At 37.9% G+C, this 13091-nt stretch overlaps 1 protein-coding gene across 2 annotated transcripts in view; it reads left to right on the top strand.

Moving 5' to 3' along the window:
* Positions 1-13091, top strand: part of PRKAR1B (protein kinase cAMP-dependent type I regulatory subunit beta) — a 97975-nt gene that overhangs the window by 14913 nt on the left and 69971 nt on the right. For both annotated transcript variants that reach the window (XM_062588741.1, XM_062588740.1), the window contains exon 4: positions 255-346. In XM_062588741.1, coding sequence (XP_062444725.1) covers positions 255-346 — 92 coding nt within the window. The remainder of the gene's footprint in view (positions 1-254; positions 347-13091) is intronic.

Raw genomic sequence — 13091 nt, 5'->3', positions numbered from 1 at the left:
ATACCTTTCTCTCCATTCACCCTGGATCTTATATTTCTTTTTCTGGTTGTCATATTGGAAAAATAAGTTCTTATCCTAACATTATCAAAACTGTTATTTATTACTTTCCTAGGGGCTTTATATTAAATTCTAAATCTGTCTTGCTGTTTCAAATCAATCTGCATCCATTATCTTGAATAAAGGAATTTTTTAGAAATTTCAAGATCTATAAAGAAATATAATTGTGTGTAATTTCCCTTCCTTTTCCCCTACAGGTTATTCCTAAGGACTATAAAACTATGACTGCTCTGGCAAAAGCCATCTCCAAGAACGTGCTGTTTGCTCATCTTGATGACAATGAACGAAGGTATGAAATGTTTTATGATTTAAAGGATCTTGTAGCATGACCTGAAGACAAGAAATTGTATTAAGTTTTAATTTAGAAAGCTTCTCAGGTGTTGTTTGTTTTGGGTCTGGTTTTCTTAATTATTTTCATTAATGATCTGAACGGTGGCGTAGAATGTGATTGTTGAATTTTTAGATGATACACAAAGATGAGAAGGACTGCTAGAATACTGGGAGGAGACAAGACAAGAATTTAGAATTATGCTGACAAATTGGAGACATGATCTAGTAAAAGCAGGATGGATTGGCTGTACGAAGCACAGAGAACTATGCTTAGGCAGGAAGAGCACTTGTATAACTGCAAGAAAAAACAATTTTGAGGTTTTTTGATAGTCCTTTGAAAAAGGATGCAGAACTTATGGTTGATCGTGGTCTGAATGTTAGTCACTGATGTCAAGCTGTGGTGCAAAAGGCTAACATTTTACTGGGGGTGACTAAAACAGGAGAACATGCAAGACATGAGAAATGATCTTTCCTTTCTGGATGGTGCTGGAAAGATTTCAGCTGGAACACAGTGTCCCATTTTGGGCACTGCACTGCACAAGAAAAAGCAGTTGGAGAAAGTACAAAGAAGAGCAATGGGAATGATCACAGATCTAAATGACATGACTTCTAAAGGAGGAATGGGATTTGTTGGCCTGCAGAAGAAAAGTCAGGAGCAGAGGGACATGATAATAGCTTGTAATTGTGTGAGTAATGGTATATGAAGAGGAACTGAATAAACTGCTCTCTGTGCTAAGAGTGAGTAGGGTAAAGAACAACAGATATAAAATACAGTAAGAAAAAGTCAAGTCAGATACTAGGAAAAACTCTGATTGCTTGAGTAGCTTGTGGAGTCTTTACCACTTGAGGCCTTTAAGAACAGATTAGACTACTTTCTGCTAGGAATGATATAAATAGCATTAGTCCTGCCTTGCAGCAGAGGAATGGACTAAGTGATGTTATGAGGTTCTTCCAAACCCTACTTTACTGTGATTCTGTAATTACAAAGAGCAAAGATTTTGTCTACACTGACGTTTTAGTACTGACATAACATCAGCAGTGTAATCCTTCATTGGGGCTACTTGCACATTTTCAGTCAAGCATATTCTGAAGCATGCAAATTTTGCTCCCTCTTGTGGGCATTTGCACAGTCTAATTACTATCCTAATTATTATGATATCCCATTAACGTATAGATTACTGGAGTAATTAGGAGGGGATTAACGTCACACATTTTGTTCTAACTTTTTCACCCACAGCAGAATTCTTACGCAGTGCTACTGTAAAGTTGAGTTATACCTTTCAGATGTTAACATGACAAGCAAGAGAAGAGTAAATTTTCTGGGTGGAGAAGAGACATTTCAGTAATATATCATCAAAGTAGAGTAGAGAGAAAGAGGGAAGGAGAGGTGCTTTTTACTGCACTGTGGTGTTTGTACATCGTGGTTGTGGTGGTCTCTCCTCACCATTCCCTATGTCTCATTTACTTCCATCAGTCCGATGATCTTGTTATGAATGTGTGTAAGGAGGGAAGGAAAGGGCTTTCTACAATGTCCATTGTGTGTACTGTAGAAAGGACATGGACTATCTGTTTTGTAGTCCTCAAACTATTGCTTGGGCACGTGTCTGCTGTCTCTGCTGTTGAAAGCTTTGGAAGCCTCTTGGTTTCTGGATTCTCCACTGAGCATATTCAGCTTTATACTGTCTCCTCCTTGCTTCGAGACATGCCTAGGTGCCACATTGAAGCCTGACAGCAAGCATAACAAGCTGTTGAATCACACTGGAAGAAAAGGAACCCATGGAAAGACACATGCATCCTGCTTTTGCAGACAGGATTACAGTGAACAAAGAAATTCTCAGATCTTGCTGAACTCACTCTTGACATCATACTATTGCCTTTGTTTGGTCTTGTTTGTCAAGCTGGAGTAGACTGCTGTGATCACTTCCAGTTTGCATCTGGTTGATGCAGATATGTAGTTCAACAAATAACTGGTGTATACCTTTATTTGGGGTTCCCTATGTGCTGTCTTGTAGGAATCGTTGAAAACTTGATAAGGAAATGTCTTTTTCTGTGCTGCAGTGGTATTGGGTTTTTTTTTTTTTCAGTCCTTTCTACACTGAAGACTAGGTTGTTATTTCATTTCTTTTCATGGTCAGCCATTCTTCAAGATTTAGAAGATGTTCAGGTGAGGTGAGGATGGAGTAGCAGGGCTTTATTCCTTGTTTGTAATGAATGTCTCTTAAAATCCCCTTCTCTGAAAAGATGCTTGAATAAACCTGCTCCGTGACTGTGTAGTCCATGATGCTTATATTGCATTTGCTTCTTGACAGTTGTGAAAGTCCTTATATCTGACATGAGCACTAATTTATCAAGGCAGTGTGTGTAATACATTATCTCTGTGTCAGATATTCCATATAGTTGATTAATCTCATGAGAGGTCATGCTGAAGTTAAGGTAAATGACTATCTTTTTGCACTGGTGTTTGCAATAGTTTTGTTCAAGTTTACACTCACAGTCTTATTTTGGATAGCATCTTTTCATGGTACTATGCTTAAAAAAGGTATCTCATTTCTCTCTCTCTCTCTCTCTCTCACACACACACATGTGCGCGTGCACACGCTCTCTCTCTCTCTGTGATGTAAAATTATGCAGAAAAGGACTGTAAAAGAGAAGCTGTGACTTTGTTGATACTTAAAGCTACAGAGTTGGTTTACCATGCAACTATTGTCAAAATGTTCCTTTCGAGAGCACCTAATAGTATAAAGGATAGTGTAGCTCTGAAAAGTGATGTAGCTGTCAACTGTATTCTGCTGGGACTTTTTATTGACTTCAGTCTTGATTAAACTCTGGAGTAATGTCCTGGTCTTCTCAAAGTCAGTGGCACAGTGCCCATTATCTTAAGTGAAAATGTGCTTTTAACTCTAAAAGTGCAGTTGTTCTCATTTGCAAAATCAGGAATGCATGGCTTTTAACTGTTTTTGCACATGTACACCTGATGCATATTTTATATGTGTCTTCCTTTGCCTACAGTTGGTATGTTTACGTGCTGACATGTAAACTTGCTGGCAACAAAATAGACAATTTATATTAATGTATCACAGACTCATTACCCAACATTTTTTGAGTTAGTGAGAAACTAACAGTAAAAAGTTAAAGCAATACCAGGGCTTCACAAAACTCATTTGTTACTGTGCTTTATTAGGAGTAGTTTAGCTTTGATTATTTATTAGAATACTGCACATCTAACAAAAGCATTAGACTATATTTCTGTAAAAAATTTCTGTAAAAATGTCACAGGCAGGCTGACATCTGAAAACTTTGAGAGCTGTGGGGAAGAGAGGGATACTTTGGGGGTGAAGGGCTTAATTATAAACTAAATAGCTTAAATAGTTGCAGAGATTACATTGAAATGTGTTGTCGTGTCTATACTGTAAGCTCATATCTTTGTTTTTTACTTTGTTATTAGTCCAAACTCAACAGTTTTCTCATGGAAGCCTCATGCCTGGGTTTATATATATATATATAGATGTGTATATATATATATATATATATGTATACACATATGTATGCTTTGAGTGGATTTGCTTCCCTAGTTGGGATGTGTGGTAAAGCTTGGCTCTTTCACTTTGTTTCAGGCTTTGATGCATCTACTTTGCAGTTAGGACATATCTAATGTCTGTCTGGGAGTTGAGCTTGGTTTTGGTAGTTATGTTTTGTCATACTGCAGATATGTACACTGCATTGGCACGTGTACTCTAACTTTCTCTCCTTCTTTCCCGGACCCCACATGACAACTTAACTGTCTCACATAATTCTGTGTTTCTTCCATACTCTACTTCATGACTTCACTCAAAAACTCTTAGAAGAGACTGCTTGAAGAGTTTTATTAGCTTGACAGTGAAACATACTGGTTAAATTCAGATATAAGTGCAGCAAGATTTTTTGAAAAACATAGTGGTGTGAAAACATCATGCAGAAGCTGTGGAGGTGAGGATCAAGAGGACAGTTTTCCAAGGTAGTGAGTACTTTAACGACCTGCTAGTTACAATCACTGCAAGACTGGCGACCTTTTGCCTCCTTGGTCCTGACTTGGTGCTTTCAGAAACCTCATGTACATATGCACAGCCCTTCAAAACAGATTCTCGTGGGACAGCTCTGAAGGAGATCCTTGCAATATGGAACAACTTGTGGTACATAGATGACAGTGCTGTGCAGGATGTGCACTCAGAAGAGCTAAGAACTGTTCTGCAGTCTGTTCAAGTATGAACGGCTTGAGAAAAAACGTCAGTGAAGCTGGACCTACAGCCAGGTAAGATGCTTATATGCTGTCTTTCATTATCCTGGGGAAAAGTGTAATGGCAGCATTAACTAGGAGGGATTTTTGCGTTATAAACATGAATTTACTTTTTATAGATGATATTCCTTGCAACTAATTGTCTTTAACTTCAGCTGAGTGCAGAAACCATCTTGTTTCACAGCTCTTCTTTTCTTCATTGCACCTGTGATCCAAGATGAAGTCCCAGTACAAAATACATTAAGTAAGCCACTGCAGATCCTTGCTTATGTATTTTTTCCTCTAGTAAAAAGAACTCAGAGATGAAATTACAAATTTGATAGATATCTTGGAAAGTAGATCTTGTAATCTGTTCATCCAAAATGCTGCTGGGAAATTACACTATTAATAACCTTCAAAGTTATTAATAACCTCTGAGGTAGCCTGTGCTATTGATTCTAATGGCTAAACAAAGTGAAGAAGTTCCTTGCTGATCTTGCATCTGCTGCTTCGAACATGATCTCATGGTTCAGGTCCAGCAGTGCTCCTAACAGGCGTAATTTTGAAGTCTATTAGAGTTCGTGTAAACTTTCCTTTTGGTATGGGATGCCTGAGAATTTAACATATGGTAGAAATTAGCAAGGCAAGGGTGCATTGTATTGATGCTATCTCTGCTTTATTTTTGTTGAGTCAGCAGCAATGAATGATTTCTGTCTATGCAGAGACAGAATTACACCCTTAGCTTTGCAACATTTTATTTCCTGTCCCACTATTGAATTTCCAGTGAATTAACAACCTCTAAGGCTTCCTGGTTGTGAAATTGTGTGTAAAGTCAGAACTGGACTCCACAAACAGAACAAGAGGCTAGTCTGATCATTCTGATCTCTTCTAACTTGGCAATGTAGCTAGCAAGAATTTTTTTTATCATTTCAGCATGTAATACTTGACACGCACAAGTTTGGCTTTGCTGTGATGTTGAACAGTAAGGGGGAAAGAGAAGAAAGAGATTTTTTTTTTTCATTTTTCCTCTGTGGATAAAAATAAAAGTTATTTTTTCATCATTTCACTGATAGGATATTCAGTCTTTACTGGACAGAGGCAGCCACTGAGAACTGTGGCCTGAAGGAGGGAACTGAGAAGGTTCAGAGGTGATCTGCTGTGAGAACAGGAATTGGACCCAGAGTTGACAGTAGCCAAGAAGGAGGAGAAAGAAGCTTAACTCAAGAATGACCAGTGGATGAGAGAATAGATTGAGAACAGCAGGACTGTCAGTCTTGGCTCCAGGTCATCATCAGTGCCTGACCGCTCTGCTGTCAGTCAGGAGCCACATCTCATATCCCAGTTCAGAAGCCTGGCAGATTCCTAACCACACTGAAGAACGAGAATGGGTAGATGTTGACTGTATTTATATGTAAACACTATGTTAAACTTGTTCATCAAGGAGTAAGGAGGATTGGTAGTTATTTAAAATGCCATTCCATTAATTATGACACTCCACAATTAGCACTTAAGTTAATAGCACAGTTTTTACAAGCATTTGATCTTCGTTACTTGTATACAGGCAGCTGCAATGACCACAATAACTTTCGAAATACTTTTATGTATTTTATTACTTGGATTAATAATAAATTGGTTTGTTTAAACAGTATACTGGTGTGAAAGTGCTTTGGAAAGAAGAGTTAGGAGACTATTAAATGCTAGTGATACTAAAATATTGTACTCTTTTTGTAAAGTCATAAAAATGCAAGCAACAACAAGTGAACATAACAGTAGATATTTATTACAGCAATACACAGCATTGTATTTACTCATGTGTTGCCTACATGACAAAGGTATGAGAATAAAGGGTATTTTTTTTAATTTTCTCTGCTTATTGGGGCCCAAACATATTGATTAAAATTGACACTTGGACTGGGTACATGGATCAATGAAGAGTTGTTCTCAAAGAAAAGTTCTTACTCGTCTCTGAACATCCTTCCAGACATATTGGAGGGCACACACTACAACGATACTGTGGATAGGACTGGAGACAAGGCACCTTAATACTGTTGTAGATATCGTCTTGCCCTTAGCATTTCAGAAAAATATGACCTTCCTACAAATACATTTTAATTTCTGCAATGTAGTCTGCAATTCAGGTTGTCTTGTAAGCCATGATTGGTGGCTCAGTGGGGTCCTACAGAAATATTATATATAGACGTGCTATTTGAAAGACATTAGGGCTCAAAGTCAGATTTCCTCGGTGTTGAGACACTAACATTCTTAAAAATATATTAAGGATTGCCGGATAGGTGAAATGAATAATCATATGCTTGTGTCCCTTGAAGACAAAACTAGTTAGGCTTAAAACAGAGTTAGGCTTAGATTTTACAAGCTGAATGTAAACTAGACATGTGGAATTAATTTCTACTGGTAAGGGTACTTAAATAGATTGTAGAATGTGTAGAACAGATTAGACAAATTCTTTCAATATAGATTTAATTCTCTGGTTGGGAGAACAGAAGTCTCTTAGCTCTATTGTAATTTTTGGATCCTCGGTGGAGACAATAGAGTATTCCTCTCTGTTTACATCAATATTTTCTATATTTGAGGAGTTATTGCTTCTCACATTTGCTTTCTCAGGTGGGTGAATCTAATCCTCTCCATCTTCCTTTGCAGACCAGGTTTCTCAGGCTGCTGATCACTTTTGTTATCCTTCTCAACTTTCTTTATTTGGTCCACCTTTTTCTAGTTTGTTTATATTTTTCACAGCAACAGGATATTATTGACTCCTACTTAGTATGGGATTGCTGTAGTCATTGGATTCTTTTCTGCGGAAGTGCTGCCTTGGCAGTCAGATTTCACTGGATATTTGTGCTGTTAATTTTTGCTACCCAAATATAACATGTGGCACATATGCCATTATTGAAAGTGAATCTATTTTCTCTCACTATTTGTTTGATTTGTAATTGTTCCTAATCCTCTTTTCTGAAGACCTTGCAGCTCCTTTGCAGCTAGGTATTGTCTTCAAATTCAGAAAACGCGCTTTTTTCCGTCATTCAGGTTATTATGTGTATACTGGAACAAATACCCAAGTCTTCCATCTAACATGAGAAGAGTGGTTTTCCATAGCTAAGAGATGATTTTTTGTTATTTTTCCCGATGAACGCGTATTAAAATATTTTTGAAACTTCTCGTGATTAGTGAATATCGAAGATATTATTACTGCTATAAGCTATATTTGCTTCTTTATAATACGACATTTTATTAAAACACTGGCTACAGGCCAGCTGGAAAGCTTCATGTACGTGGAAGAAACCTAAGATGGCCCCATTCAGGAGCAAAATATTTAACAAACAGGATGCTACAGCTATGACATATTCATTACACATCCTGTATTTTCCTTGTATTTATATCTTGACTCTTTTGTTAAAAACTGAATTCACATAGATCTAGATTCTATATGTGGTTCATGCCTAAACTGATGCAGAAGAGTGCAAGAAAATTTCCCTTTCCATGATACTGCATTATTATTATTTCTGTAGTTCCTGGAGCTGTATTGTGCTAAAACCACATGGACGTTTAAGGAGGATATTTACTTTGCCTGCTGTAGGCATCTAAGCTGGCTGCTGCTCAAAACACCTAAGTTAGGAGCCTCAGGGTATGGTTTTACAATTTATTTAAGCCAAATTACTCTGAACTGCTACCAAAAGAGGAAGTAACGCAGTTATTGCCAAGCCTTGGCTGCACATTCTTATTGCTGTTCTTGTGCTGGCACTGGCAGTTGTGCGGCCAGGGTTAGCCAGATCAGCTCTCTGACAGCTGATCTCCCCCCAGCTCCTACCTGGCGGCAGAAATACTTTTGCTAGCCTAAGGGAGGCAGTGGAAACATGCAGCTGAGAGATGAGGGCAGGCCAGGACCGCCCCTTTTGGCAGCAGCAGCAGCAACTGGAATCAAATTAAGTGAGGGCAAAGCTGCCACCTTTAGTTCCCATAGTAGTGAAAGGACAAAGTCAGATGATTGAAATAGATAGTGTGAATACCCCTATAAGGAGCAATTGTTCCTGGCCAAGAATGCTCAAAAAATAAAGAAATAAGCCAGTCAGAAGGTGAGAGATGCAAAAGAGAATAAAATGTGAGAGAAATTACACAGCAGAGGATGGCAAAGCCCGAAGACTTTGCTGTCTCAGTAGTGTGGCTTCTCTGTGTTATATTTTTTATATAATCAAAGAATTGAAGGGTCTTCTTCCCTCTCCTTTTTGGGAGTAGCAACAGAGAGAGGAGAAGGATGAGAGCATCATCCCAATTCACTTTGTACAGGTGCGCAGAGGAGTAGGCTGCATTTTATGAAGGCTGGTAGAGATGTCCAACCTGTGCTCAAATTCTGGGAGGTGGTCAGCAGATGGTGGGAATTTGGGTGGAGAGGAAATGTGCATGTGCAAATTTATATATATACCTACATATGTATAATTTGGGGCATATATATATACAGGAAGAGAGAGATGCATCGTCCAAAGTACTGTCCCTTGATGGTTATTGGTAGCAAGCACGATCTGATTGTATGTACTCATGCATTTAAAGTGGATCTGTGGCATTTCTGAGGTCTTGTGAAATGATTTAAATGGTTCATAATTCCATTCTAAAGATGACGTTAGGAAAGCTGAAAGCAGCAGGTGGCCTGCTTGGAAGAGAATGAATCTTCAGCCCTGCACTGAATCTTCCCTTTTATTAGAGGGTGCTAGCATTTTACGTAAGGCTACTGAGACCAGTCATCGATTTTATTTAAATAGTATTGTTTTAACACAGCAATCTCAATAAGGATGAAGGTACTGTGATTATTTGGCTTGTAGCCAAGTTTTAAATATTTTGGTGCTCAAGAGACTGGTGCAAAAACTTCTCTTCTGTATGGGAGAGAGACTTTATTCTAATGCTCAGTCATATTAGATACTTAGCCTGTCCTTTGAATTGTACCTGTAAGCAACCAAGGTCTTCTCTCAAACAAGCCAAAACATACTAAACAAAAGCTTTCTCTGGGTAATATAGCACAGTATTGTGCAGGTAAACTATCTGGCAATCCAGCTTTTCTTTGTGCCTTTTATGCCTTGTTTATGGCCTTGTTTCAGCATGGTATTTAGAAGTGCATGTTTAACTCTTAAGTGTGAGTTGTTCCATTGACTTGATACGGATGTCAAAGGAACTACTCTACTCGTGTGTTTAAATTAAAGCACTTTCAGTCTTGCTGAATTGGAGCTTGCCAATGAGGAATACTACTTAAAACTAGAAAAAGTTATGGTTTTGGAGACAACAGTCATCTGGCAGCAGAGATGGAAATGAAATCAGGTAGAATTGCCCAGCCATTTGGAAAATAAGTGATCCAATTCTCCATTCAAGGATTAGCAATGAATATAACACTGACTTTATTTTCCAGTACATCCATCTCCTTTACCCAAGAAGTATTCTTTAATTACCATTGTGGTGCCTGCAGGCAGCAGTCTTTAAATTAGTTATGCAAAATTCTCTCGGCAGTCATCTGGAGACTGTATCTGCTTTGTTCTCCGCCCTTTTACAGCAGTCTGACAGCATACGTACTTTGTGTAAGAGAGACCTTTTTGTGATGTCAAAATTTTGGCCTGGTAATAGGTTATTCTCTTAAACATAGCTATAAGCGTACATGTTTGGTATTCACGGATATTTTTATCCTTAGAAATGAATACTGTCAGTTTGTAGATTTTAGAGGTTGTGGTTTACCCTTGGTGTTTGGTTAGGCTGTGTGTATTCTTTATCACGCATACTAATGGCACCATTCCTGATGGGAATTATCTTTAAATCTGTATGAAATAGTGGCTTACATATGGCAGTATATCATCCATTCTGAAAAAGAGGGTTAAAGTGGAGAAATAATTTACCTAATTCTTCTTTAGAATAAATGGCCTGAGACAAATAAAATTCATGCATACACATGAAAAAATCTTGAGTCTAAAGCTTATCTTTATCTCTACATACGTAAAGTAGAAAAATTAAGACTATTTACTGCTGAATCTAACACCCTTGTAAGATCTTTCTAAAGGTCTGGTATGTATTACTGTGCTTTTGTGTGCTTTTTTTTACACAACAGTTAGCTGGCAGTGGTTCTGAAAATGTATTTCTCAATGTTAAGGCTTTCCAGAATTAAACACAAAGGTTGAGTAAAGGAATATCCGCTCTTCTCAGCAAGTTTTTGTCTTTTGCCTCAGAAGAGCTAGAAGCTTGTCAGGAGCAGTAATTCGTCTTTGTGCATGGAAGAACAATGGTTTATTTCAAGTAAAGCTCTTCGAAATGATGCTTACTTTTTTGTTTCAGAAAGGTTGTAGATAACCTGTCAACAGTTACTCCTACTCTAATAAGTCTCGATTAGGTGACTGATTCTGCAACTTTCCACATCTTCCAAAGCCTGCATGTCTTCAAGTGGGAGTGTTACCGGTACTAGTACTGGAGGATCAACTGTATGACTAAGTAGCTTAGTTATGTTTTTAGAACAGAATCTTCAAAGAGCTTAAAGGAACTAGGTATTCACACTGACTGAGATATAGTAGAAAGTGAAAACTTAATTCCTATTAAGTTCTCTTGAAAATCCCCATCTTATATTCTGAATGTTTAGACCTATAGATTGATATTACACGATGACATCTGCTTTGCAGCACCACCTTTGGAAAGAAAGAAAAAAAGAAACTGACCTAATTAAAACATTTTTTTTTGTAATACTATGGCATTTAGTGTTATAGAAATAGAAGGTTTAGCTTAGCAACCAGATGAAATTTCTCCGTCATTCCATGCACTTAGTGGAAATACTGAGTATAAGTTAATTTGACTGTTAGTCTCCTAATTCTGTTTTAATGAAAAAAAAAATCTGACAAACCCAAACAATGATTTAGTTCTTGTTTTACAAGTTCTTTACTAAAGGCTTTGACCTGAACTACATTGCATGTTGTGAGGTAACAGCTGGTCTGTCATTGTCTTTGCAAAAAAGTAACAGTTGCTAAGATTTCAAGAAACAAAGATGGTCTTTGAATCAACTGGAACAGCTGTAAGAGACTGTCACAACATGCACTGTCAGCTGCTAAATTCAGATATTCAGACTGACCGAAACGGAATACTTTAACCCTTTGGCAGCATCAGATTCTTTTTCTCTCCTATTTTCTTCTTCCTCTTCTTTTTAAGAATGTCAGAAAATGGAATTTGTTTTTCATTTTGCCTATTGCTTTCAGGAAAAAAAAAATCACTTTCATTGTAGGGATTTTACTTCTTTACTCATCTTCCCCTTATAAGCCGTATGAAAACATGTTTGGTGACTGATGAAATTTTCATCAGAAAGGTGTAACAAGCTTTAATGCACTACTCTATGTAGTGCGTTAATTAGAAAATAGAATAGTATGTATTGGTATCTGGAAAACAGCATCACACACTACTTCAAGGCACTCAGCATCTTTCCAGTTTTGTGTGCACAAAGTGTATTTAGCCTAGCAAAGTAGAATAAAAGGTGAGTTGATCACGGTCTTGAAGAGAAAAATGGGTGATAGTAAAGGTCTCTTTAACAGACAGAAGCATGTGGGATCCAAGGCTGGTGACTGAAGCTGGGCAAATTCAGATCGGAAAAGTTTAGTTTTCATTTTTTAAAGTAATCAGGGAACTGGTCCATAATCTAAATTAGCTCTGGATGTGGCAGATTTTCCACTGCTTGAAGTCTTCAGATCAAGCTTGGCTCTCCACTGGTGCTAGTTTTTACAGTGTTTTCTTAAGTAAGTGCTCCAGAATATTGAGAGTTTTTTTCAAACATGGCAACAGATGAGGACATGAACTTTTATTTCACTTAGTGAAGAGTCAGCACCCACCTCCTGTGAATAAAACACTTGAAAATACGACTTTTGTATGCCTGAAAGACAAGCTCTTATAGCTTGGGGCCTGACTGTGATTTTTGGATGCCTGAAATAGGCACGTATTGGGTATCTTCCTGAACTATTGTTTTAGTTCAATTACAAATGATTGGCTATTATTCAGGAGCCTCTGAATGAAATTCTGTAATCTGTGTTAGACACTATCAAGAAGGCTGTTGTTTTAACATCTACTTATTGTTTGGCTTTTACTGCTGCACATCACAGTTGATGCTACTGCTAAGGTAGAAGGTGAAGCCTCTGGCAAGTGGTACCCTGAGCCCTCTCCTTGCCTTTTGCAGGTTGCTTGCGTGACTGTATCATCGGCCTGATGTCTCAGCACTGCAGGTTGATTTTCCTTGTGCAAAGAGCCGTGCTTGTTAAAACTTGCTCCCTAAGTTATTTGCTTCAGTATTTCAAGCTAGTGCTTAGTGGTGGCTTCTTATTAAGAGAAAAATTTTTTGCTGATCACATACAATCTTTCTTGTGTCCTTTATTAGGCTTCTAGGCCCTGATACTGCAACATCTGAGTAACTGAAAGGTTTGCTATTATGGTCAGTGTTTGC

Source organism: Rhea pennata, chromosome 15 (genome assembly GCF_028389875.1).
Source record: "Rhea pennata isolate bPtePen1 chromosome 15, bPtePen1.pri, whole genome shotgun sequence".
NCBI lineage: Eukaryota > Metazoa > Chordata > Aves > Rheiformes > Rheidae > Rhea > Rhea pennata.
This window is presented reverse-complemented; position numbering and strand designations above follow the sequence as displayed.